We start from the raw sequence: 26588 nt of genomic DNA on the forward strand, positions 1-26588 counted from the left end.
ATTTATGATAAATGTGGAATTTAGACTCACACTTAAACCAAGTAAGATGGACACACGTTACCTAACCCACACTGTCAGGAAGACTTTCGATATTAGGTCCATACTGAACTCGTCTGAACCCAAAACCTTAACACAATGGGTTTATGGGTTTTTATTTTTATATAGTGCTCTACTTTTTCATTTCTGATCAATGTGGGACTTATACTCACACTTGGATTCCTATCATATGTTAAGTTTGCAATTGATAACTGTAATAATTTTGTCTTCATGGACAAAAATAGAAAGTCATGATGTAACTCAAGAGAGTGAAATATGGTTTTAATTGTTGCTCCCTTAAAATTCTTTTAACATTGTGTTAGTAGAAGGTATCTTCAGGAGTCACTAATGAAATTCTTGTATTTAAAGCAAAACAAATTTATAATTCCCCCTTTGAAGGAAATGAGCAAAGCATGAAGAATCAAACTTTGTTTTTGAGATCATTTAAGTGGAAGATACTCAAAGAATGACGTGAAACTTTTGTGGTGCAATTCGTTCCTTCAAATCTTATTATAAAATGGAAATTGATGCCATTATTTAGCTTCCCCGACGTCAAGTATACTTTCCTTCAAAACTATATTTGAGGTATTTTAATTGTTTAAAGCATCTTAACCACCAGAGAATTATCTTCCACAATATTTTGTTGACGTTTTCCTTCTCTTGAAATTCCTCCTGGTGTTTGTTGAAATGTACCTTAGAGTTCTCTTTTGCTACTTTTCATAATATGTATACATGCGACTGTGTTTCTTTTCTGAGATTCATTATTTATAATTTGTTAACTTCCATTTTTCAATCGCGTGACTAACTTCGATTTTTTTTGTGAGTAGCAGGGTCTAAGAGAAAAGAGTTGGACGAGAGGTTATCTGGTGGACTGAACAAATTCCTACATCTAGCTTCTATTTGGTCTATTTTATTTCAAAGGTTCAATTCCATTTTGTTATTATTATAAGCTTGATCTTATATATCTTACTAAATAACTACAAACTTTTTCTAATTGACGAATGAAAAATTTAGTTGGTTCATGGATGATGTATCTATCATCTGCCATCAAGTTTTCTCCTTATGCACACTTTTTCATTTTTTTTTGTTGAAAGTGTCTATCATAATTTGCACAACATATTTGGTATTGCGATTATTATTTTCTATTTCTTTCTTTGTTTCTTGTGTTTGCGATTATAATTTACACAACATTGTTTCTAAAGGTAGGAGTGAGTGTATAGATACAGACGCAAAAAAGAATATTTGAAGTGTGAAAAATTAATTGGGTGACGTTGTGTACTTGTTTTTTTGCAGTAAAATGTCAATTCGAACAAACAAAATGAAAGCCGTAGCTGTGTTGATGAAGCAGTTGACGACAGCAAGGAGGAAATTTGATGAAAGGGGAAGAGATGAATCATTTGATGGGGAGTTGGAGAAGTTGCGGTCGGTTCTGAACAAGATAAAGGATGTGTTCGTGGAAGTGAAGAAGAATGAAGAAAAACTGCTTGACACATTAGCAGAGGTGTATGACCATCTTCGCAGGTTAAACCGCAGGAAGCTGCATGAAGACATGGATGGAATTTGTAATAGAATCAGAGATTATGCTCTCATGTTGCTACCAACGCTTGTTTTTGATGACTCGTTTAAGGACGAGGATCACAAGGGTGGAAAAATATCTCACTCATCGGAAGAGTTGGTGCAACCCCATCATCAGAATAATTGGACTCTGGAAGATTATTACCGGTTACACCATCTATCAAGATTTTATTTTTTGTCTCTCCTAATTTTCCCTGAGAACGCTGTGATAAGGAAAAGAAATGCAATTAATTTGTGGATTGGGGAGGGTTTCAGTGAAAATACATATAACGATACAGCAGAGGAAGAGGTCGAGGATGTGATCGATGATCTTTTGAAATGTGGTGTGATTGTACGCTGTGGCAATGGAAAGGATCCCTTTGTCAATAGATTTCGAATTCTTCCTGGCGTTCGTCGTCAGTTGTATTTAAATAGAGATTTATAAAATATCAGATCATCGCCATCGCCGTTACTGCTAGAAAGAAAAAACGTTACAATAGGTGGAGTTGATGCAAAAGATCATACTTTACGTAATATTTTTAATATAGGTGCAAGTTATCTGAATTTTAGACCGCAATGGGCCACTGAATTGAGGAATTTAGAGGTGCTTCAACTTGGGCATTGGCAAGATTCAGCTTTGCATCACATTGAAGTTGGGAGTCAAGAATTCTTGAAAGATCTGAGATATCTGAAAGAGTTGAAGTATCTGAGTCTGCGTGGGATGTCGAGAATATTCGAGGTTCCATCCTCCATTGCAGAACTTGAGAAGCTACTGATTCTTGATGTGAAAGCATGCCATAATTTGGAAAGACTACCTGATGATATTTCATCAATGAAAAGTCTGACACACCTTATTATGTCTGATTGTTGCTTACTGGAGGGCATGCCAAAGGGGATTGAGAAGCTGAGTAATCTGGAAGTACTGAAGGGATTTCTAATAAGTACTTCTGAAAAGACTCCTTGCGAAATATCAGATCTGGTAAATTTGAGAAAACTAAGGCGACTCAGCATACGTATAGGAAGTGAGGCCATGATTAGGGATGGGGAGTTTGAAAGTTTGAGATTTTTTTTTGCACTGAAACATCTTAAAATATCTTGGAGCGTGTCTGACCCAAAGTATGATAAAATTAATGTCGTTTTACCATCAAGTTTGAGAAAGTTGCATCTTGAATGTTTTCCTGGAAAGTCTTTGGAAGAATGTTTTATGCCACTCCTTCCTAGGTTCGTGTTCATATCGATGGAGCTAAAGATAACGGGAGGAAAACTGGAAAGTATGAAAGTAGATTTTCCATATGGTGGAGTATGGAATCACTGCGTCTGAAGTACCTTAAGCAATTGAACGTGGACATAAACGATTTGAAAGCATTGTTTCCTAAGCTGAGATATGTAGAAGTTAAACAAGTCTCAAACATTTCATACCTTCAACATCAATGGACAGATGAATAGGACTTCATGCTGTAAAATGTTGTAAAATGTTGTGCATATTGTTTAATTTGTTCTCTGAATAATATTATGTTATTTACACTATGTTGTATATCTAGAGTGACCAAAAGTTGAAAAATAAGGAAACAATAAATATGATTTGTCTGTGTGTTACTAAACTTTTTATCTCCCTATTAAGTGCTTTGAATAATGCCTTCTACATCGTCTCCTTTGTTAAAATAACATACTTCTCCTGCTCACATAAATAATAAGATGGTACTGAACAAATAGATATCGAAGTTATTTAAACAACTATTAACAAACAAAAACAAACAACACCTTTGGAAATTTGAATCTAATTTATTATTACAAACCGATTTATATTAATTAAAAAAATATTACATGTTTCTTTATATTTTAAAGTATTCCTTTTAATAAATGTAAGCATATTTTTAAGATTTACTTTAAGGGTATTTATTTACTTTTGTTATATTCATTAAAATAGTACTAAAAGTACAACAATTTTTCCAATTGTTATAAATAAATTGTAATATATTTACGATATAGATTTAATTTTAATATATGTTGTCTAAAATTTACTTTTTTTAAAACAGAATCTTCAATAATTGTTACTGAACAATAAAAAATATATAATTATCTGTTTGAAATTATTTTCGGACACTAATTTTAAAAATTAAATTAAATTTAAATATTTTTATACACAATTAATACACATGAAAATATATTAATTACAAGAAAATTATTTTAATTTTGTCTTAAATTATTCAGAAATATATTTATGAAAACGTGGATTTCAAAGATATTACTTTATTTCATAAAAATAATTTTGATACTTATGTTTCACTTTTTTATTTCATATATAATGTTATAAATAAACTTAATTTTATTGTACAGTAAGTTATAATAAAAGGATATTGTATCTATGGATTAAGTTAGATACAATTTTTATTGTATTTTATAGAGAAAGAGAGTTCATATTTATGTATTATATTATAAAAAATAAAAAGAAAATTATGGTAAGAAAATATTTTAAACATAATAATATAAGTAGAATATGATCTTCATTTTGTACATCGTATAATATTTTATATATTTCATTTTAGAGGAAAATGAAATCAGATAACATAATAAATTTAAATTAATTAAAAAAACAAGTTAAATAATTATAATAAAAAAAATTAGATGAAACATAATGGTAACTAGTCAAGTTTGGTACACAATATTAAAATTCAATTATTAAGTTAAAATAATTAAGTAATTCTTTTCCATCATTATTAAAAGAAAAATGGAAAATTAGCCAGAAAATTAAATAATTGAAAAATAAATTAGGTAGTTTTGCTTATTATGACATACATTTGATGTTGAATTTATGATTTTTGTTTCAATTTTTATCATGATGACAACAGATCGAATAAGAATGGTGTCTACTACTGTACCCATAACAAGAAAGTATGATTCCTTACCTGTCACGTTAATCATCAAACTTTTTAGAAGATGATAGAGATTGGTGTGTACGGGGAGAGATCAACAACTCTTTGTGCTTTGCTTGCTTTTCAATATGAGTGACTGATTTCTTTTTGTGGGATGTAGTTTGAACTTGATTTCTCTGTATTGATTACTTCCTTAAATGCTTATTTCTATTTTGTTTTAATCAATGGTTTTTATTTATTTTCTCTATTCTATTTAACTGATTTGGATCAAATTGTGGTATAATCAAATCACCATGTTCTTATGGGTAGAGACTTCCTTATGGTCTGGATAGGGAAAATCTTGCATAGTAAGACAAAGATTCATTCAACTAAGAGTAGAGGTAGAGTAGTCAAAACGGGTAACCCAGCCTGGTCTGACTCGACCCACAACGAGTTGATCACTTAATGAGGCAAACCAACTCGGTTCATTTATTAACGAGTTAAAGAAATTTGAACTCGAGTCAATCCAGTGTGGGTTAGTGGGTAAAATGGGTTGGTTCACGGACTCACGTAATTAAAAAATACAATTTATTTATTTATTTATTTAGTCAAAACTAAATTATAATTCTAAATAAAATCTAAATGAACTTTAGTACAATCCAAACACAAACCAAAATCACAAAAATATAAATTATCTGTGTTGGCTAAAAAAACACCTAACATGACTCAAATGCAAAGTCCAACTTAACCAAAAATACTTGTATAATCTTTTATTTGCGGGTTGGCTCACCAACCCGGCTCACCCCGGATTCTAGGTGAACCAAGTCAAAAATAAACCCGTATTAAAATTTATAAAAAAGTTTCAACCCAATCCAGTCTAAACCTGTGATAAATCTGGTTGACTCATGAGTCCCAACCCATTTTGACAGCTTTAAGTAGAGGAATCACACTGCGTTAGGTACCTAGATTCTAATTTGTATGAATAAGTCTAGATCTACAAAAAAGAGTACTTCCAAAACATTAAAATACAAATAAATCATTCAAAATAGCAAGAGTTACCTAAAATTTGTAATTTTTTAAGATTATACCTTTTCTCGATCATAATTTATGTGAAAAACTACACTATTTGTATAAAAAACATTCAAATAAGAAAGACGAATGTAGAAATGATGATGATAATGTTATTAACAAATTCAATATGTAAAAAACAACGAGTTGTGATATAGGTAAATAGAGAAATCAGTGCTCAAGAGTATCATCAACAAGAGTCACTTATGAAATGCTTGTAAAGATAATTAACAAATATTATGTATTCTCTCTTTCAAGGAAAAAAACGAAGCACGAAGAATCCAACTTTGCTTTTGGGATGATTAAAGTGGAACGTACAAAAAGAATGAAGTGAAACTTTTGAGGTGCAATTCCTTCCTTCAAATCTTATTTTAAAACGATGCCATCATTTAGCTTTCCTCATACATATCAACTATACTTTCCTTCAAAACTATCTTTAACTATCCAAGCTTGTTTTAACCACAAGAGGATTACCTCTTCCGCAATACTTTGTAGATGTTTTCCCCAAAATTCTATGCCAAAATTTGATCAGTCTCTTCAAATTCCTCTTGGTGTTTGGTAAAAATGTACCTCAACTTTTCTTTTGTTTCTTTTCATAACATATAGGTGTGTGTGTTTATATTTCTAAAGCCAGATTTTTTTTTTATAGCAGAAAAAAAGTGTTGGACGAGGTTATCTTCACCGCAGATATTCGTACATCCCTTCCTTGAACTCAATTATTTTAAAGGTTCAACTCCATTTTGTTATTGAAATTAATTAGAAATAATAAAGTTTCATATGATAATCCTAAAGATCGCTATATCATTTGTTAATGGAATTCCATATATCATCTATTGACAGATCTTTGGAGTTCAAACTTTCTAAATAATCTTGAGCCTACGATTTATGATGTTTCATATATGTTGATAAAGTTTGATTTGAATTTTTATTTACATTTTGTTTCATTCGAATTTATGCATAGAGCTTATATTTATATTATGTTTTTACAATAATCAGCAAGCTATGTATTATATTTAGTAATGACTGATTATTCATCCTTGATAATAGTCTTTATGAGCTTGATGTTATTTAGCTAACTAAATAACTAAACTTTTCCCCTTCTTCATAACATATTTGCAATTGCAATTATTGTTTTCTATTTCTTCTTTTCTTTTCTGTTTTGCCTACAAAGGTAGGTGTGACTGTATACATACACACACACAAAAAATGACGTAGTACAGAAAATTAGGTGACATTGTATGTTGGATAATCTTTAATTTAGTTAGATAATCTTTAATTTTGTTATATAATATTTAGATTATATTTTAAATTATAGAGTTGTTTTTATTTAGCAAAGTGATGGGGTATTTTATATTTGGTTAATTAGATTTAAGTTAGTTGTTATTTTAGTTAGTTAGAGTATATAAGATTTAGTTTGATAATATGGGGTATTAGATAAGATTAGATAAAGATTTAGTTTGGTTTGATATTATTTGGTTTGTAATTGGCTATATAATAGCGCATTCTCCATCAATGAAAAACACCACATTGAGTTACATTGCACATTCTTTTAGTATGTGTGAGTTTTTTCCAACAAAGTGGTATCAGAGCTTTATGCTCTGAGTACCGAGTGAAAAGAGAGAGAGAGAGAGAGAGAGAGTGAAAAATAAGTGTGCGCTTGAGTGCTTTGGAAGAAAAAAAAAAGAGGAGAGATGGCAAAAATTGTGAACGGTATGACGGTGCCGCAATTGACGAAGAAAACCAATTATGATAATTGGTGTCTACAGATAAAGACCCTTCTGGGATCCCAAGACATTTGGGATATAGTGGAGAGCGGATACGAAGAACTCGCGGAGGACGCAAATCAGACAGTGGCGCAGATTACTGCGTTGAAGAAGACGCGAGTGAAAGACAAGTCGGCTTTGTATTTTTTGTACAATGCTGTGGACGAGTTAGGCTTCAAGAAGATTGCAAATGTTGCATCTTCAAAGGAAGCATGGGATATTCTGGAGGTTGCATATAAAGGGAACGACCGGGTCAGACAAGTCCGACTTCAAGCTCTTAGAGGAGAGTTTGAAGGGCTGAAGATGGAAGATAAAGAGCAGGTAACCGAGTACATAACTCGGGTAGAGAAGGTGGCTAACCAACTCAGCAAGAATGGAGAACCAATGCCAGCAAGCCGGGTTGTGGAGAAAATCTTGAGATCATTGACAGATGATTTTGAGAGCATTGTATGTGCCATCGAGGAGTCGAAGGACCTATCAGTTTTCTATGTGGAAGAACTTGCCGGGTCATTGGAGGCCCATGAACAAAGGAGAAGGAAGAAGCATGAACCGCGTGATCAAGCACTAAAGGCGCAACTTGATTTGGATGAAACTCGGAATACTCAGAGCCGAGGTCCTGGAGGCAGAGGACGAGGTGGCCAAGGTCGAGGTAGACAAGGTCGAGGTGGATGTGATCGAGATGATGTTGAAGAGAGCACAGATCAGACTAGGCAGCAGAATTGGCATGGTCGTGGTCAAGAAAGGGGCCAAGGAGATTGGTCTAAGTCAGAAGTGGAATGCTTTAGGTGTGGCAAGTACGGCCATTACGCAAGAGAATGCAAATCAGCATGTTGCTACAACTGTGGCAAGATCGGTCATATAGCAAAATATTGTCAATCGGAAAAAAAAGAGAAAAATCTTCTCACAGAGGAAGACGACGAGGAAGAGATAGGGATTTTAATGATGATGCAAAACTCAGATGTCGAACTCAAGAGCGGTAAATTGGAAGCTGAGTGGAGTTCAAGCCATGTGAAGGAAAGGAGATTAGGTGACGAGCTTAGTCCAGGTTGTTTAAACTCAGTTTGGTATCTAGACACTGGAGCGAGCAATCACATGTGTGGAGATGAGAGTTTCTTCAGCGAACTCACCCAGGTGGAGGTCGGATTAGTGTCATGTGGAGATGATTCCAAGATGGTGATAAAAGGGCGTGGAACAATCCGGCACATGCAGAAGGATGGACAGGTTGGAGAAATCAGGGATGTCTACTATGTTCCTGAGTTGAAGAGTAATATTTTGAGCATAGGTCAGATAGTGGAGAAAGGAAACTCGATTATGATAAAGAACCAGGTGCTGTACTTGAAGGACAAGCACGGTCGACTAGCAGCCCGGGTAGAAAAGGAGAAAAACCTGATGTACAAATTGGAGTTGAGTCCTGCAGAAAAGGTGTTTGAAACATGTGGACAGTGAAGGCAACATTGGATCTGTTCAAAACGACATGGTGGAGAAAGAGACAAGTAAGAAAATTAAAGTAGTGCGATCAAAAATTGAAGAGACAACCAATCTTGCCGAAGAAGTTAAAGAAGAATCAGTGTTGTTGATGATGGGATGTAGCTCGAGGGATGAGCACAAACAAGTGGAGAAGTCGGCAAGAAGGTTGAATGTCATAAATTAGTCCAGTAGCATGGAGAGGTGGTCAAGACGTGCAGATAGCTCGGATAACTCGTGGAGTGTGGACAACTCGGATCTTGAAGAAGACGAACAAGAAGTGTTAAGTTTGCAAGAGCAGTTGGGTGTCGAGAAGGATCTGAGAGTTGTACTGGAGGTGTAAGATGAGAAGTGGCGAGTTGGAATGGATGATAAGTTTGGTGTGAAGAAGGCGTGGAAATTTTCCGATCTCTTAAAGAGAGCTCGGCCTATTCAAAGGATCCCGATTAATGGCAAGTCGGCCACAAAGATCACAAAGAACCCAACAAAGGGTAAGTCAACCAAGGTTAAGATGAAGTCGGTCAAAGAAAAGATCAAGTCGGATAAAGAGAAGATCAAGTCGGTCAAAGAGAAAAGCAAGTCGGCTATGGAGATAGAAGATTGTTCGGGATGAGAGAAAAAAAAAGAATTTAAGATTACGGGGGAGTTTTGTTGGATAATCTTTAATTTAGTTAGATAATCTTTAATTTTGTTAGATAATATTTAGATTATATTTTAGATTATAGAGTTGTTTTTATTTAGCAAAGTGATAGGGTATTTTATATTTGGTTAATTAGATTTAAGTTAGTTGTTATTTTAGTTAGTTAAAGTATATAAGATTTAATTTGATAATATGGGGTATCAGATAAGATTAGATAAAGATTTAGTTTGGTTTGTTATTATTTGGTTTGTAATTGGCTATATAATAGCGCATTCTCCATCAATGAAAAACACCACATTGAGTTACATTGCATATTTTTTTTAGTATGTGTGAGTTTTTTCCAACATTGTATGTATTTGTTTGTTTGCAGTAAAATGTCGATTCGAACAAACAAGATGAAAGCAGTAGCTGTGTTGATGAAGCAGTTGACGACAGCAAGGAGGAAATTCCATGAAAGGGGAAGAGATGAATCATTTGATGGGAAGTTGGAGAAGTTGAGGTTGGATCTGAATAAGATAAAGGATGTGTTTGTGAGAGTGAAGAAGAAGGAAGAAGAACTTCTTGACACATTAGCAGAGGTATATGACCATCTTCGTAAGTTAGATTGCAGGAAGCTGGATCAAGACATGAATGGCATTTGCCAGAGAATCAGAGATTCTGCTCACAACTTGCTCCCAACGCTTGTTTTTGATGACTCATCTAAGGAGGAGGATGACAAAATATTTCACTCATCAAAAGACTTGGTGCAGCCCCATCAAGATATTTGCACTAAGGAAGATTATGACCAACTAAGCCTTCCATCAAGAAATTGCTTGTTATCTCTCTTCATTTTTCCTGAGAACGCTGTGATAAAGAAAAGAAATGCAATTAATTTGTGGATTGGAGAGGGTTTGATTACAAATAATAAGAAGAAAACAGCAGAGGAAATGGGTGAGGATGTGATTGATGATCTTTTGAAATTTAATGTGATTGTACGGTATGGTAATTGGAAGAGTCCCGTTGTTAATAAATTTCAAATTCTTCCCGGTGTTCGTGATCTGATAGAAGGACATGTATCAAAACAATATGTGGAGCATCATGGAACTTATTTTTCGATATCCCTTCTTAGGCTACTTAGAATGGAAGGGTTAGAGCTTGACCAAAAAAGAGTTACACTAGGTGGTCGGTATTACATTGACCGTACCATACCTACTGTTTTTAATATTGGTTCAAATTACCTAAATTTTAGACCGCAATGGGTCTCTGAATTGAAGAATTTAGTGGTGTTTCAACTTGGGCGTTGGCAAGATTCAGCTTTGCATCACATCGAAGTTGGGAGTCAAGAATTCTTGAAAGAGTTGAGATATCTAAAGAAGTTGAAATATGTGAGTCTCCGTGGGATTTCAAGAATATTCGAGCTTCCATCCTCCATTACTGAACTTGAGAATCTACTAATTCTTGATGTGAAAGCATGCCATAATTTGGAAAGACTACCTGATGATATTTCATCAATGAAAAGTCTGACACACCTTATTATGTCTGAGTGTTGGCTTCTAGAGGGCATGCCAAAGGGGATTGAGAATCTGAGTAATCTGGAAGTACTGAAGGGATTTCTAATAAGCACTCCTGAAAAGACTCCTTGCAGAATATCAGATCTTGTAAACCTGAGAAAATTAAGGCGACTCAGCATACATATAGGAAGTGAGGCCGAGATGAGGGATGGGGAGTTTGAAAATTTGAAAGATTTTTTGGCACTGAAGCATCTAAAAATATCTTGGAGCGTGTCTGACCCAAAGTGTGCTAACATTCATGGTCTTTTGCCATATGGTTTGAGAAAGTTGCATCTTGAATGTTTTCCTGGAAAGTCTTTTAAAGAATGTTTTATGTTGAAACACAGTTATGCACATTATTTCACATTGTTAGACATAAAGATAACGGGAGGAAAACTGGAAAGTATGAAAGAAGATCTTGAATGGAGAATGGGATCACTGCGTCTGAAGTACCTTAAGCAGTTGAACGTGGACATAGACGATTTGAAAGCATACTTTCCTGACCTGAGATATGTAGAAGTTAAACAAGTCTCAAACATTTCATACCTTCAACATCAATGGGCAGATTAATAGGACTTCATGCTGTAAAATGTTGTGCATATTGTTTAATTCGTTCTCTGAATAATATTATGTTATTTACACTATGTTGAAACAATAAATATGATTTGTCTGTGTTACTAAATCTTGTATCTCCCTATTAAGTACTTTGAATAATAACGCCTTCTAGATTGTCTCCTTTGTTAAAATAGGCAAATTTGTATTTGAGGTCTATTTGAAGCATAATTTGTAAACATGACTCAATTAAATTCTTTTTTGTCAAATAAGATCAAGTTATTATAGGTGAAGTCGTCCTTCATCCAGTCTGTTTCTGTATTTTTTTTCTCAAAAAAGCAATGTCGTCCTCTATAAGAACGGGAAAAAGGTGAAGTCGTCTTCATATATGACGACTTCATTTTTCAGTTTTTTTTTTTTACATAATTAATAAATTTTGATTATTTTTTAATTCATGTATGACATTGTTGTTATTTTGCACATTCTTTTATCCACCTAAGCCACCTTCATCGATAAAATCTATATTATATATGATAACTCTGGAAGGAATAATTGGTGGCCACTGACTTATTAATTGGTTGGTGACCTATTTTGAACTTTTGCACAACAGTTTCACCACTACTATGTCTTAAGGGAAACTCCAACTAAAACATTTATAGTGTATTAGAAGACGTCAATAAGATGTATGGAAGGAATATTTACTTCTAAAAAAAATTGTTGCAAAATAATTGATCCACAACTCCCACCTAGACACATGATAACTGTAGCATTTACCGGATAAAATTCAATAGTGATCATCTTTATCAAAATACCTATAACACTACTAAAAATTTTCATATTACATAGGAATTTTCTTGCAAATTTGTTAAAAAAATTTGTAAGAAAAGATTTTTTTCTGCTATTTTTTCTAAGAATTTTAATTAACAGATAATTTCTTTCTAGATAATTATTTCCTATAAAATTATAAAATTCGTAAATATTTCTTACAAAATTTGTTACGAAAAATGTTTTATATAAAATATTTTATAAAAAAATTGACAGCAATTTCCTACAAACTTTTTTTCATAACAAAATTTATAATAAAATTTATAAATATTTTCTAAAAAAAAAATTCAAAATCAAATTGACCGAAAATATGAATTTTTTTAGTAGTGTAAATTACTCGTTTGTGGAAGAATGTTGTTTAAATGTCAAAATTTGACTTTCCGAATTTACAAATCGTAAAAGAATGTATTTGTGTAAAAAAAATTTGAAAGTGATTATTTGTTTAATTTAAATAAAATAGATTTATATCTGAAAAGAAAAACTCTAACTATATATAATATATAATTACGTATAATTTTTAGATTTATTATATTAAATATAGTTATCTTGTCCATCTTCACACACAAGTGCTCAAAGAATTTGTAGTAAATAGTCCTAAGGATTCACAATAAAGGATCATATCTTAGAAATTGAAAAGAAAAGTATTCAACATAGATAGTAAAAACATACTTTTGACAGCACTATATATATCTTTACGTTGAATTGTTTGACTGCATTTATTATCAGAAGATCATTGCATTAGAGTGTCACTGTTTCTGTCTGTGGATTTATTTGACCATTCCTTCATTTTCCTTCCTTCTTCCATTCACCTTTCTGCAACTCACTTTCCCAGTCAACATACCAAATCTTTTACCAAACAAAAAGGCTTCAAAAACTTAAAAAATTATTATCTATCACCTTTCTTCATGCATACCTCTAAGGAATTGACTCATCTCTGATATGTTTCATTTGCTGATAGAGAATCATAACATACAAAAATAATAATAAAAATCATGACAGAAACAAAAATAGTTATTTGTTGATTCGATAAAACATGATCCTATTGCAGAAATGTGACTTGTTTTATCTGTTATTTTACCCTAAATTCTCATTGGATTGTGGGTGATGATTCTTCCTGGCCTTGCATGGAGTTAACCTATCTAAACCTAAAATATAAACACAATAATAAGGTTAACATATATGCTTACATTCAGTTAATTTAATCACCAATTACTGTAAGAGGAGAACTTATGATGAATGTGTCTTGGAAGGTGACAATGAGGAAAGAACTCATTTTAACTTATAGTCTGTTTGGATAACAGAAACTAACTATTTATAGAAATATGTAAAAAAGATTTATAAATTAAAAAAAAATTACACATAAAGTCATTTTCATTTATAAAACTATTAATTACTTTCTTCTTTATAGATAAATTTATATTTGATGTTGCATGTTCCTTAGTTGAGCTTGAGATGACCCCTATATTGTCATTTATATGTTCAAATAGGATTTGATGTGATTTCTCTTCTTAAAATAAAAGAAGAACTGTAACTCAACTATATAATTATTTATAATTCAGTTCTGTTGCAGTTTGGTACACAAATTTTATACAAATGTAACATCACATTATTTTATGAATCTGACAAGTTACATGTATTCAATAAATTCAATCATTAAATAAGGTGAGAATGTGTAATTGCATGATATATATTGTGGAATTATTTTATATGCAAATCAACTTATAAATGTATTGGATTTTACTCCTCAAAATCTTTTTATCAAAATACATAAGTTATTAGAAAAAAAAAAAACTATATTTTCCATTCACTGATAAAACAATAACATTCACAAAAGGGTATGAGATTATCAACAAGTTAAGATTACACAATATGTAATTTATACATCTCAAATTCTTACTCCTTTTATCATCAGTCTTTCTCAGCATTCACTCCTTACCAAGATAATCAGCATGCATGTAACTCTAATTATGAGTGAAATAGTACATTACTGCATTGGAGGACAAAACCTATGTTAGGTTGATGTTGTGGTTTTCAATAAATATGGATTTTTATTTTGATTATGATTATTTAAAAGTTATTCAAATGTAAAGAATGGAAGTTATTTATCAGCAGTGTAAATCACAAAATCCACTTTTATCAGACACCAAATCAAACCTTTGCTTTGACTATGAGGTAAAAGATTTTCAATTTACTGCAACTATTTGTGTGACGGTAACTGTGACCTCATCCACAATGTTTTTCCACTATTTGCTGCAGTATTAAAGATCTGTGACTAAATATAACCACAACTTAAAACCATACACAAGCCCTTGATTCTCATACACAGTTTCATAAATTAAAGCCTGTGTTAATTACTGTCACTAAACTCTTTTAAGTTCGGATCATGCTATTCCTTATGCTTGATTGAAGCAAACTTTGAATGGAGTAGATAGTGAACAATTATTCTGTTTCTAATTATGAAAAATAAGAATAAGGTGTTGTTTGCAATAAAGAAGAAAGAGAAACATCATGTGTTGTGTTGTAGTAGCATTCATTCATTTCCTGGTGTGTGTTCGTACCCTGCAATGCATGTCATTAATTGGACCCCCATTAATGTTCATGTCCTTCCCTTTAACTGTCTCTGTTGGTTTTTAATCCTGCACTGACTTTTCTGGAAGAGAATCCGCCATTAATGCATTCTATTTTTTCATTTCCACACTCTCCACATTTAATGCTGTCACTGTCATCTTCACTGCAATCTGCTTCTCTCTCACCCCACTTCTGTGCAAAATAAAAACCAAAAAATGGAAAACGCACACCCTCATAAAGACCCTCCCCTTTCATTGTTTGTGCAACTTCTTCGCCTCAATGATGATGCAACTTCTCAATGCTACAGCACACGCATTTATTGCTTGTCTCAGCTTGAAACTCGCTGATCATACTTGCAAGCAAGCCCCCATCCAATAGCAATGCCACCTCAAATCAACTTTTCAATTCTTCAACATCTCCAACTCCTTCACTATTTATTTCTCCTCTCATTGCTTTGAGTGTTTCTGTAGTGGTGGAAATTCAGAGAGGACTTGTCTGCATCAAAGGCTTCTCCAAGTTTTCTGCTTCTGATATATACTTACTTTGTTCATGTGTTGTGGTGTGTGTGTGTGTGTTTGCTGAGAGTTTGAAAGAGAATGGGAAGAACACCATGTTGTGACAAGAAGGGTTTGAAGAAGGGACCTTGGACTGCTGAAGAAGATGAAATTCTTGCTAGTTATATCAAGAAAAATGGTGGTCATGGAAGCTGGCGTTCTCTTCCAAGGATGGCAGGTTTTGCTCTTTTGCTGGTACTTAGTTTTTGTTCTGTTAAAATCAGCTAAACTGAACTTCAACAACCACTTTAGTTTCAACCTGTGTTCTTAATGATATAGAGCATATAGATATATTAACATAACTTTTTTTACTTTAAAATCAGCTTTAATCCTTGTTTCCAAGTGGTTTGAATGGTGTTTTGTTTTGCCCTTTTACACCCTTTTACATTTCTGTGGCTGCATTCACATTCTTGATGTGCTGCTATGATATCATATACCAATTTAACAACTATTGAACAAGTGAAGAGAAGATACACCTCTTGACTCCTTTTTACCTTTTCCTCCACTCTTCTTTTTCAAGTTCTTAAATGTTAAAAGGCAGGAATATAAATAGGCAAGTAATTAAGTGCAAGAGAAATTTAATGCAGTACTTGGAGCATTCTGTATCATGTTTACATTACCCTTTTTCATGTTATGCTACGATCTTATTTTTTTCTCTGTTGTTTTCTGTCTGTATCCTAATCCTGACCAAAACTTGTGCTACCTTTTGACTTCATTAGATTTCTATTGCGGACTTTGTAACCACATGCCCCATGACCCCTCCACTTTGGACTCTTTTTCCTCGCAAAATCTTTGTTCTTTTTATTTTTTTCATAGCCTTGTGAAACAATGCTTAACCATTTATACTGTTTCTCAACTCAATAACATGATCTCCATGTTTCCATAGGTTATAAGATTATCTGTCTTTTTCAGGTCTTCTTCGTTGTGGCAAGAGTTGCAGGCTTAGGTGGACAAACTATCTCAGACCTGACATCAAGCGTGGTCCCTTTACTCAAGAGGAAGAAAAACTAGTCATACAGCTTCATGGCATCCTAGGAAATAGGTAAGCAATTTATTGACCTTTACATTTCTGTTTTTTCAATGTTTTTATTTGAATAGATATTAAAAAAAGAAACAAAGATAAATCTTGTTTAAAATTTCCAACACAAATATTAATAAACAAAAGGTAAAAATATGACAACAGACAAAAAACTCTTAAACCAAACATACAGCAATTTGGATCTTTGTGAGTTTAGAAACCCATTTGGGATGATAATATTGAATGGAAGTTTTATACATTTTCAAAGCACAACCTTTTTGTTTTTTGCCTCACAAATCCATGATATTGGAATTCCCCACATAACATAAAACAAAAAAAAAAACAAACTTTTCTGTCTTCTGCAAGATCCACTCATTTTGTGACTGTTAATCTCTCTAAGGATTATCTTTGCAATACTTCATAATAAAGAATAGATCTTTTTGGTGAATTACTGTACACAGTACATAAAAGTTTCTGGTTTGTTCTTTGAACTATCTGATATCAGTTCAAATTCTTACTTTGAATGCACAAGAGAAGATAATGAAGAACAAATTTTCAGGTGGGCTGCAATAGCTTCTCAGTTACCAGGAAGAACAGACAATGAGATAAAGAACTTATGGAACACCCACTTGAAGAAGCGTCTCAAAAGCATGGGACTTGACCCTAGAACTCACGAGCCATTGGTCTCATCTCCATCTTACCCCTTCCACAAGGCACATGCATCTGTGTCCACACGCCACATGGCTCAGTGGGAGAGTGCTAGGCTTGAAGCTGAGGCCAGGCTCTCAAATGAGTCAACAAGGTTCAGCCACAACACCACCAATCCTAATTCAGATACCAAAACCACCGACTCTGACTACTTTCTCCGCATTTGGAACTCTGAAGTTGGAGAGGCATTTCGCAATGTTGTTGTTCATCACAAAGCTGATGACAACAAAATCACCACTACCAGCTCCTGCCCCAGTCCCCTCTCTGCAGGATCATCTTCAAACAAGTGTGAGTCAGTTGCAATAAACGCAGATTTGGCTTCCATTGCACAAGAAACCACGCCCTGTAACATTGTGAAACAAGAGTTGGAGTGGAGGATTCGTGGATCTGATTCTTCAAGCTCTAATGACATGGAGGATTCATCAGACACTGCTTTGCAGCTCTTGTTAGATTTTCCTATAAACAATGACATGAGCTTCTTAGAAGGAAACTCTTTTATGTGTCCCCTTTAGTGCATTTGCATGTACCTTTTGGTTAGGTGTTTTGTAATATTGCTGTCTGTATAAGCATTTGAACAAGTAGGAGAAGAATGACATGACTTGGCAATTAGCTGAATATGGTCCCTATGATAGGTGAGCCATTATTGTGGATTTTTTATAGTTTAAGTCTTAGTATGAATATAGTAAATGTTGATTACAAATGATCATGTTTTGAGTATCTTTGTCAGATTTCTGTACACAAAAAAGCACATTAACAATGGCAAATAGGAAAACTATTCAAAAATTTGGCAATTGTAATACTTTATTTGATGAGTTCTGGTGTGATCCAAACTTGAAATTCTTATTTTGAATGAGTCCTATTTATCTCTTTGTTACACAAGAACCTCTATTTTGACTTCAAAAATATTTTTTCATGATCTTTGGTTGTAGTTTTTTAGAAGTAGATTCTGCAGATGACTTCATAAGAACCAATTAACTGCAATGAGTTGCTGTTAGGTCAATGCTTATTGGTACCTTTTTAGTGTCATGAATCATTTTTCATATATTAAAATATGAACAGTACTGAACAATAGATTGTTAGGGAAACATCCCTGGCCAGTGATAGAAGCACACTGGTCCACACTCACACCTATGCATCATCTAGTAACTGTCCTACTCAGGTTTATATATATATATATATATATATATATATATATATATATATATATATATATATATATATATATATATACATGGAGCGTTCATTCTGAACAACCCAATCAAACAGCTCTTAGCCACAACCTTTTCAGTTTTCATTACATCCCAACATGACCAACAAGGAGGAAAAAGACGAAAGTTAACAAAATGAAAAAAAAATATTAAATATCAATATTAAGTACTGTAAATGAAGGATTGAATGCACCATAATCAGATTAATGTAAGCTAAATATTGTCTTGTATCTGATATTGATTTTTTTTTTTTAGTTTTTTTTTAGACTATTGTTAGCAGTTACAATAGAAAATATTGTTACTCAGAATAATAGTTTTAAGTTTAAATATTTAAGATAAATTTATACGTTAACTGTGCTACAGTGATTGAGGTAATGATAAACATAAACTTATATCAATGTATTTATGTGGTGATGATTTTTTTCTCTCTCTCAAACCTTACACACGTATTGTTTTGCTTTTTGTATTCAAAAGGTTGGATTTGTTTATATAGGTTGTTTTTTCTTTCTCTATTCACAAGCTTACGTTGAAAGTCCTTACATCGGCTAGAGATAAGGACCATTCTTTATATATAAGTGAGGTACAAACTTCACTTTACAAGTCGGTTTTATGGGATTTAGTTACGCACAATTCTCGATATATAAGTAAGGTGCAAACCTCACTAACGAAATTTTTTGAACATTTTGTTCCACGAGTATATAAGTAGGGATGACAATGCGGGCCGGGCCGGGCCGTATAGGCCCAGTCCGCATAAGGTCCGCAATCGCGGGCTAGCCTGCCTCGCCCTGCACAATTTATGCGGGCTGCAATCACTGGTCCGTCCCGCACATCACTTGGCCCGTGGGCGTGCAGGCTGACCCACTTTTTTTTTTAAATTCTTATAATAAAACTTTCCATGTTTAAAAATTGTGAAACTTTAAGAAGTTCACAAAATTAAGTAAAGACTCTGGGGAGTTGTTGGATGATAAATTGATAATTCAACATTTTCATCATATTCATATTCATATTATGACATACACAATGTATTCTTAAAATTTTGACACATTAAAAAATACATAATATTTGTCTTTTTCAGTTATAAAAGAATTGGAAACGTTAATGCAATAATCCATAAAAAAGTAACTAATATATACAAGTGCAAGATTTCTTTTATGCGGGCTTGTGGGCTGGGCCGAGCTCTGACGGGCTTGCAGGTTCAACTTCTAGGCCTGCCCCGTGTATTTTATGCGGGCCTGTGGGCCAGTCTGCCGAACCAGACCCTAATTGTCACCCCTATATATAAGTGGTCGGTTTTGTGGGGTTGAGTTAGGCTTTAAAACTTATTTCTATAATAGCTTGGATTTTTGTTTCCTTTCCACCTTTTGTTACATATGGTATATATATAATAAGTTTATTTTATGTTAGTTTTACTATTATTTTAAATATTTTTATATTTTATTATTCACTTTTGTTCATTATACAATTTATAATATTTATTTACCGGATACCATATTGTGATATTTATTTATTTTCTTAAACATTATGCTTATTAATATTGATAGACAATATTAGGTAGGACGAGAAAAAGAAAATATAACCTATTTTGAATGGTTTCAATGAGAATTTGGTGGTGGGATGAAAATATTGCTCCATCCCATTTAAGAAAAGGATTAGTGAACTTTCAACCAAAATTTATGATTAAGAAAATAGAAAACTAATTAAAGTATAAATTTAGTTCTGACATATTTCAATGTTTTACTTTGAATTTGATTTGAATATGATTTTTTTTATTAATATTACAGATATTACATTTATAAAATAAACTGACAAGACAAGTGAACTGTTATTTTAAATTTTCAATAACTTTAAAATTTAAAAAAAAATATATCTAAAACCTAAATAATTAGTTAAAAAGAAATGTAATTGCAGCCTAATCACCTAGTCTAATCCACTTTGCATAGGTCTATATATTACTATTATTGACATTTGAATATGACTTTTATTAGCCTTTTTAATTTAAAAATCACACTATTTTTTTTTCATTTTAATATTATATTTTAAGATATCATCACACTATTTAGCATGATAAAAAATGAATTCATATTTTCAATCTATTTTAACATAGAATATAATATAATAGCAGTAAAACACACTGTGTGTATGAAGAAAAAAAAAGATTGTAAGATAATACTCGTCACTTAAATATAACTCATGTTAGATTTGCACCCAAGATATTTACATTGTAAATTTTAGGTTGTTATTAACCTTATTAAACGTTACTAATTCTAAATAATTATCGAAATAGGTTAGTTATAATAGTTTTTTTTAACTTTATCAAAAAAATAAAAGATGTCTAACACCTTTTAATTATAAGTAATTTATTCAATAAACAGGTTTCATTTGAAGTGGGTAATGAGTCACTCTTTCTAGAAAGGACAATTGGAAATTGATGAAAAATGAACAAGGTTTTTTTGTTGAGATTTATGTTGATGGATTCTATTTCTTTCCTTATTTTTTGTGTTGTGTGTTCTATTATTGGTCTATTGTTTTTTTTTTTTTTTTGTTGCCTAAAATTTTTACTGAGTCCATTATTAATTGCAAGAGGGATGAAGGAGAATAGGAGAAGAGATGCAGTTACCTGATGTCATATGCCATAATTCCCCAACAAAATTTAACTCTTGTTCTTTTAAGGATGAGAGAAAAAAATTTCTGTGTACTTTGCTTTTAAATTCTAGACTAACTGTGATGATCCAATGGGAAATGGTGATAGAAAAGAATGAACAGAGAAACTGAATTACTTGATAAGTAGAGAAGTTCTCTCAAGAGAAAAAGAGCATTACATTGAACATTTCACCCCAAGCAAGATGAAAAAAACAAGAGGCATTTACAAAACTTTGTTTTTCTTTTTCTCTTTGGAACAATCATTGAGAACAAAGAGAGGTGAAACTATAACAAATCTCATCAGACCAAAAGGCAAAAAGATAAATTAAAAGCAGCCCATGGTCTTCTTTGGAGTTGTTCCTGTTGCACGGTATCTTGCAGCCATTTCCTCTGTCTTAAGAATGTCTTCTCCGCGCCTGGCTTCAATTACTGCCCTCTTCTCCTCTGCTGCCCTGTGAAGTAAAGCCATCTTGTTTTTCATCTTTTCACTTTGCTCTGCTTTCTTTTTCTCCAGTTGTTCCTGCTCACATAACAAGTTCTTCAAAGCTATATTATTCAGCACAACCACAATACTTCCATGTTCATTGCCATTTATTTCATGCGGAAAAACCTGTCCTTTCTCTAGTATTTTTTAAGTCTCACGTCTATTAAAGATAAGACAATTCTATAGTATATAAATGAGGTGCAAACCTTATTTTATAAGCTGATTTTATGAGATTGAATTAGGTTTTAAACCCATTTCTAACAAGTATAATTTGATTATATGTATTTTAAATCTAGAATAAATAGTGAACAGGTTAATCAAGTATTACCTCTATTTTTTTCAACTCAGCTTCAAGAGCTGCCTTCTTTTTGTTTTCCCAAGCGGCAATTGCTGAGAGATGTTTTTCAGCTCTGTTAACAGATCAAATGATTTAGGTGATTTTGTATTGGAAATTTGTAATATACAAAAGGGTTCACAAATTTATAATATCCTACGGACTTTGGAAGGCATGAGTGTGTCTTAGGCATATACATAAACAGTTAAAGTGCATAAAAGTATTACCTGTTATCTGCTTTGGTCTTTTCACTATCTTCCCAAGCCTTCACATAGGACAACTTTTTATCTCTCACTACTTCTGCCAGAGCGATATCTGTTTATAACATAAGTGAATAGCTTAGAAATCAATGAACGCCATTCAGAAAAAAGTGATTACTAACACATGTTCATGTTACCAAGGAAGAGACATTAATGTCAGCTAAAGATCTTTAATTAGGTTGTGTAAGTTTCTGTTCTTACTAGTACCTTCTATCTTGTACTCCAAACTAAATTCATTTTCGTAGAATTAACATGTAAAGTGAGATTTACTTCTAATTATATATTATAAGTTAGTTATATATATGTAGTTAAGGTTGAATATCCAACGTTAAATTCTAAATTTAAATGAGAAGAGTTAACACTAACCTCTGTCGAGAGACCTTCTCCAGCTTGGTTTGTTTGCAACTACTGTGTCTGTCGAATCAAGAAAATGAAATATCTATGAAATCCCATTAAGAAGATATGACTAATTGAAGAAATATCATCAAGAGAATGATCAGAATCATGATCACAGATAAAACACAGAGAAATCACCAAAATTGAAAACAAATCATTGGAAAAGGTTATCAAACAATCACTTGACAAAAACCCACGAATTTTGTCCCATGAAAGTGGTCATCATCAGAGAATGAAAACATGAACACCAACACGTGCAATGCAAAACTCACTCTCAGGTTTAACAAGGACATCATTGGACTCCTCTGCTCCAGAAGCTTCCTTTGCAACGGCATCGTCTGAGGGCACTTCATCCACAACCGGAGCCACCTCATCCACAACCGGAGCCACCTCAGCCACAACCAGAGCCGAAGCAGGGATAGTTTCGGGCTTTGATTGAGGCTGTTCCATTGCCCTTGCTTGGATTGAGAAACAGAGTGCAGAAAAGAAATGAGTGCAGAAAAAAAAAGTGAGTGCAGAAAAAACAGAGGAAGCCTTAGTATTTATAGTTTACAAAAGTTCCTCGAAACAAGGTGAAGCCTCCAATAACACATTGTTTTCAACGGTTTAACTAATTTTAACCTTAGAAATGAGTGAGCACAAACATGTTACACATATTAGAAAACAAAAATAGTCTAAACCCTGAAAGATACCAAAATTTCTCATGCATTTTATTTATGGTTATACCTTTTTTTAGAGGATATTGTTGGGAGAATTAAACTCACTTTGACCTTGATAGGTTAATTGTAGAAGTGAAGAAAATTGATAGATGAAATTAATTGAAGAAAATGATTAAAAGTATAAGAAAGAAAGTGTGCTAAGTTTAAAGACAAGAATAAGAACAAAGAGGAGCAAACTTTTTATTTATGATTAAAAAAATAGAAAACTAATTAAAGTATAAATTTAGTTCTGACATATTTCAATGTTTTACTTTAAATTTGATTTGAATATGATTTTTTTATTAATATTACAGATATTACATTTATAAAATAAACTGACAAGACAAGTGAACTGTTATTTTAAATTTTCAATAACTTTAAAATTAAAAAAAAAAATATCTAAAACCTAAATAATTAGTTAAAAGAAATGTAATTGGAGCCTAATCACCTAGTCTAATCCACTTTGCATAGGTCTATATTACTATTATTGACATTTGAATATGACTTTTATTAGCCTTTTTAATTTAACAATGACACTAATTATTTTTTTCATTTTAATATTATATTTTAAGATATCATCACACTATTTAGCATGATAAAAAATGACTTCATATTTTCAATCTATTTTAACATAGAATATAATATAATAGCAGTAAAACACACTATATGTATGAAAAAAAAAAGATAGTAAGATAATACTCGTCACTTAAACATAACTCATGTTAGATTTGCACCCAAGATATTTACATTGTTTGTAAATTTTAGGTTGTTCTTAACCGTATTAAACGTTACTAATACATTTTAATTCTAAATAATTATCGAAATAGGTTAGTTATAATAGTTTTTTTTTCAACTTTATCAAAAAAATAGAAGATGTCTAATACCTTTTAATTATAAGTAATTTATTCAATAAACAGGTTTCTTTTGAAGTGGGTAATGAGTCACTCTTTCTAGAAAGGACAATTGGAAATTGATGAAAAATGAACAAGGTTTTTTTGTTGAGATTTATGTTGATGGATTCTATTTCTTTTTTTGTTTTTTGTGTTGTGTGTTCTATTATTGGTCTATGGTTGTTTTTTTGTTGCCTAAAATTTTTACTGAGTCCATTATTAATTGAAAGAGGAATGAAGGAGAATAGGAGAAGAGATGCAGTTACCTGATGTCATATGCCATAATTCCCCAACAAAATTTAACTCTTGTTTTTTTAAGGATGAGAGAAAAAAATTTCTGTGTACTTTGCTTTTAAATTCTAGACTAACTGTGATGATCCAATGGGAAATGGTGATAGAAAAGAATGAACAGAGAAACTGAATTACTTGATAAGTAGAGAAGTTCTCTCAAGAGAAAAAGAGCATTACATTGAACATTTCACCCCAAGCAAGATGAAAAAAACAAGAGGCATTTACAAAACTTTGTTTTTCTTTTTCTCTTTGGAACAATCATTGAGAACAAAGAGAGGTGAAACTATAACAAATCTCATCAGACCAAAAGGCAAAAAGATAAATTAAAAGCAGCCCATGGTCTTCTTTGGAGTTGTTCCTGTTGCACGGTATCTTGCAGCCATTTCCTCTGTCTTAAGAATGTCTTCTCCACGCCTGGCTTCAATTACTGCCCTCTTCTCCTCTGCTGCCCTGTGAAGTAAAGCCATCTTGTTTTTCATCTTTTCACTTTGCTCTGCTTTCTTTTTCTCCAGTTGTTCCTGCTCACATACCAAGTTCTTCAAAGCTATATTATTCAGCACAACCACAATACTTCTATGTTGTTCACAAGCACAACCACAGTTGATTATATTTGCATCCACTTGTATACTATATTACAGACTAACATAGACCTTGCATCTTCCCTAACATATCAAGTTTATTAGATTGTTTGATGTAAAGAAAGGAACTCTTTCTTCAGTCCGGTGTTGCTACATAGCATGTATATACAAGAAATGCATCATGTTAAAATAGATAGTGAACAGGTAAATCAAGTATTACCTCTATTTTTTTCAACTCAGCTTCAAGAGCTGCCTTCTTTTTGTTTTCCCAAGCGGCAATTGCTGAGAGATATTTTTCAGCTCTGTTAACAGATCAAATGATTTAGGTGATTTTGTATTGGAAATTTGTAATATACAAAAGGGTTCACAAATTTATATATCCTACAGACTTTGAAACGCATGAGTGTGTGTTAGGCATATACATAAACAGTTAAAGTGCATAAAAGTATTACCTATTATCTGTTTTGGTCTTTTCACTATCTTCCCATGCCTTCACATAGGACAACTTTTTATCTCTCACTACTTCTGCCTGAGCGATATCTGTTTATAACATAAGTGAATAGCTTAGAAATCAATGAACGCCATTCAGAAAAAAGTGATTACTAACACATATTCATGTTACCAAGGAAGAGACATTAATGTCAGCTAAAGATCTTTAATTAGGTTGTGTAAGTTTCTGTTCTTACTAGTACCTTCTATCTTGTACTCCAAACTAAATTCATTTTCGTAGAATTAACATGTAAAGTGAGATTTACTTCTAATTATATATTATAAGTTAGTTATATATATGTAGTTAAGGTTGAATATCCAACGTTAAATTCTAAATTTAAATGAGAAGAGTTAACACTAACCTCTGTCGAGAGACCTTCTCCAGCTTGGTTTGTTTGCAACTACTGTGTCTGTCGAATCAAGAAAATGAAATATCTATGAAATCCCATTAAGAAGATATGACTAATTGAAGAAATATCATCAAGAGAATGATCAGAATCATGATCACAGATAAAACACAGAGAAATCACCAAAATTGAAAACAAATCATTGGAAAAGGTTATCAAACAATCACTTGACAAAAACCCACGAATTTTGTCCCATGAAAGTGGTCATCATCAGAGAATGAAAACATGAACACCAACACGTGCAATGCAAAACTCACTCTCAGGTTTAACAAGGACATCATTGGACTCCTCTGCTCCAGAAGCTTCCTTTGCAACGGCATCGTCTGAGGGCACTTCATCCACAACCGGAGCCACCTCATCCACAACCGGAGCCACCTCAGCCACAACCAGAGCCGAAGCAGGGATAGTTTCGGGCTTTGATTGAGGCTGTTCCATTGCCCTTGCTTGGATTGAGAAACAGAGTGCAGAAAAGAAATGAGTGCAGAAAAAAAAAGTGAGTGCAGAAAAAACAGAGGAAGCCTTAGTATTTATAGTTTACAAAAGTTCCTCGAAACAAGGTGAAGCCTCCAATAACACATTGTTTTCAACGGTTTAACTAATTTTAACCTTAGAAATGAGTGAGTACAAACATATTAGAAAACAAAAATAGTCTAAACCCTGAAAGACACCAAAATTTCTCATGCATTTTATTTATGGTTATACCTTTTTTTAGATGACATTGTTGGGAGAATTAAACTCACTTTGACCTTGATAGGTTAATTGTAGAAGTGAAGAAAATTGAT

General features: G+C 32.7%; 5 protein-coding genes and 1 pseudogene across 8 annotated transcripts; 4 read left to right on the plus strand and 2 right to left on the minus strand.

The window, feature by feature from the left end:
- The first annotated feature begins 632 nt into the window (after nucleotides 1–632).
- LOC114184393 (disease resistance RPP13-like protein 4) lies at nucleotides 633–3191 on the plus strand (annotated as a pseudogene). The gene is made up of 3 exons (XR_014994988.1): nucleotides 633–725; nucleotides 867–957; nucleotides 1330–3191. The product of XR_014994988.1 is annotated as a disease resistance RPP13-like protein 4 (transcript).
- Nucleotides 3192–5944: 2753 nt separating this feature from the next.
- LOC114184806 (disease resistance RPP13-like protein 4) lies at nucleotides 5945–11588 on the plus strand. 3 transcript variants are annotated; one of them, XM_028072112.2, is made up of 3 exons: nucleotides 5945–6068; nucleotides 6163–6237; nucleotides 9748–11588. In XM_028072112.2, the coding sequence occupies exon 3, from the start codon at nucleotides 9752–9754 to the stop codon at nucleotides 11474–11476; it is 1725 nt and encodes a 574-aa protein (XP_027927913.1). In that variant the 5' UTR covers nucleotides 5945–6068; nucleotides 6163–6237; nucleotides 9748–9751; the 3' UTR covers nucleotides 11477–11588. The 3 variants fall into 3 exon arrangements, with proteins under 3 accessions (XP_027927913.1, XP_027927912.1, XP_085529215.1); XM_028072111.2 differs by having other exon boundaries at nucleotides 5960–6076; XM_085673089.1 differs by having other exon boundaries at nucleotides 5975–6068; nucleotides 6160–6237.
- Nucleotides 6247–9737, plus strand: LOC146886013 (uncharacterized). The gene has a single exon (XM_085673090.1). The coding sequence runs from the start codon at nucleotides 7202–7204 to the stop codon at nucleotides 8717–8719; it is 1518 nt and encodes a 505-aa protein (XP_085529216.1). The 5' UTR covers nucleotides 6247–7201; the 3' UTR covers nucleotides 8720–9737.
- A 3522-nt stretch (nucleotides 11589–15110) lies between the features above and the next one.
- Nucleotides 15111–17831, plus strand: LOC114184205 (transcription factor MYB17-like). The gene is made up of 3 exons (XM_028071483.2): nucleotides 15111–15583; nucleotides 16318–16447; nucleotides 16983–17831. The coding sequence occupies exons 1-3, from the start codon at nucleotides 15448–15450 to the stop codon at nucleotides 17641–17643; spliced, it is 927 nt and encodes a 308-aa protein (XP_027927284.1). The 5' UTR covers nucleotides 15111–15447; the 3' UTR covers nucleotides 17644–17831.
- Nucleotides 17832–21095: 3264 nt separating this feature from the next.
- Nucleotides 21096–22973, minus strand: LOC114184206 (remorin-like). Its single transcript, XM_028071484.2, has 5 exons — nucleotides 22726–22973; nucleotides 22424–22471; nucleotides 22025–22112; nucleotides 21792–21873; nucleotides 21096–21499 (listed from the first exon to the last, which is right to left on the minus strand). The coding sequence occupies exons 1-5, from the start codon at nucleotides 22901–22903 to the stop codon at nucleotides 21305–21307; spliced, it is 591 nt and encodes a 196-aa protein (XP_027927285.1). The 5' UTR covers nucleotides 22904–22973; the 3' UTR covers nucleotides 21096–21304.
- A 1473-nt stretch (nucleotides 22974–24446) lies between these two features.
- On the minus strand, nucleotides 24447–26312 carry LOC114186003 (remorin-like). The gene is made up of 5 exons (XM_028073994.2): nucleotides 26064–26312; nucleotides 25762–25809; nucleotides 25363–25450; nucleotides 25131–25212; nucleotides 24447–24850 (listed from the first exon to the last, which is right to left on the minus strand). The coding sequence occupies exons 1-5, from the start codon at nucleotides 26239–26241 to the stop codon at nucleotides 24656–24658; spliced, it is 591 nt and encodes a 196-aa protein (XP_027929795.1). The 5' UTR covers nucleotides 26242–26312; the 3' UTR covers nucleotides 24447–24655.
- Nucleotides 26313–26588: the final 276 nt, after the last annotated feature.

This window comes from Vigna unguiculata, chromosome 5, assembly GCF_037176805.1.
Source record: "Vigna unguiculata cultivar grain cowpea cultivar isolate G323 ecotype 2 chromosome 5, ASM3717680v1, whole genome shotgun sequence".
Classification (NCBI taxonomy): Eukaryota; Viridiplantae; Streptophyta; class Magnoliopsida; order Fabales; family Fabaceae; genus Vigna; species Vigna unguiculata.

Coding starts and splice junctions, on each gene's coding strand:
- LOC114186003 (XM_028073994.2), bottom strand. CDS start 26,241: ATGGAACAGCCTCAATCAAAGCCCGAAACTATCCCTGCTTCGGCTCTG. Junction 25,451..25,761: donor GAGAAGGTCTCTCGACAGAG/GTTAGTGTTAAC, acceptor TGTTATAAACAG/ATATCGCTCAGGCAGAAGTA. Junction 24,851..25,130: donor CTGAGTTGAAAAAAATAGAG/GTAATACTTGAT, acceptor GTATGTGAGCAG/GAACAACTGGAGAAAAAGAA.
- LOC114184206 (XM_028071484.2), bottom strand. CDS start 22,903: ATGGAACAGCCTCAATCAAAGCCCGAAACTATCCCTGCTTCGGCTCTG. Junction 22,113..22,423: donor GAGAAGGTCTCTCGACAGAG/GTTAGTGTTAAC, acceptor TGTTATAAACAG/ATATCGCTCTGGCAGAAGTA. Junction 21,874..22,024: donor AAGACCAAAGCAGATAACAG/GTAATACTTTTA, acceptor ATCTGTTAACAG/AGCTGAAAAACATCTCTCAG.
- LOC114184806 (XM_028072112.2), top strand. CDS start 9,752: ATGTCGATTCGAACAAACAAGATGAAAGCAGTAGCTGTGTTGATGAAG.
- LOC114184205 (XM_028071483.2), top strand. CDS start 15,448: ATGGGAAGAACACCATGTTGTGACAAGAAGGGTTTGAAGAAGGGACCT. Junction 15,584..16,317: donor TTCTCTTCCAAGGATGGCAG/GTTTTGCTCTTT, acceptor TGTCTTTTTCAG/GTCTTCTTCGTTGTGGCAAG. Junction 16,448..16,982: donor CATGGCATCCTAGGAAATAG/GTAAGCAATTTA, acceptor ACAAATTTTCAG/GTGGGCTGCAATAGCTTCTC.
- LOC146886013 (XM_085673090.1), top strand. CDS start 7,202: ATGGCAAAAATTGTGAACGGTATGACGGTGCCGCAATTGACGAAGAAA.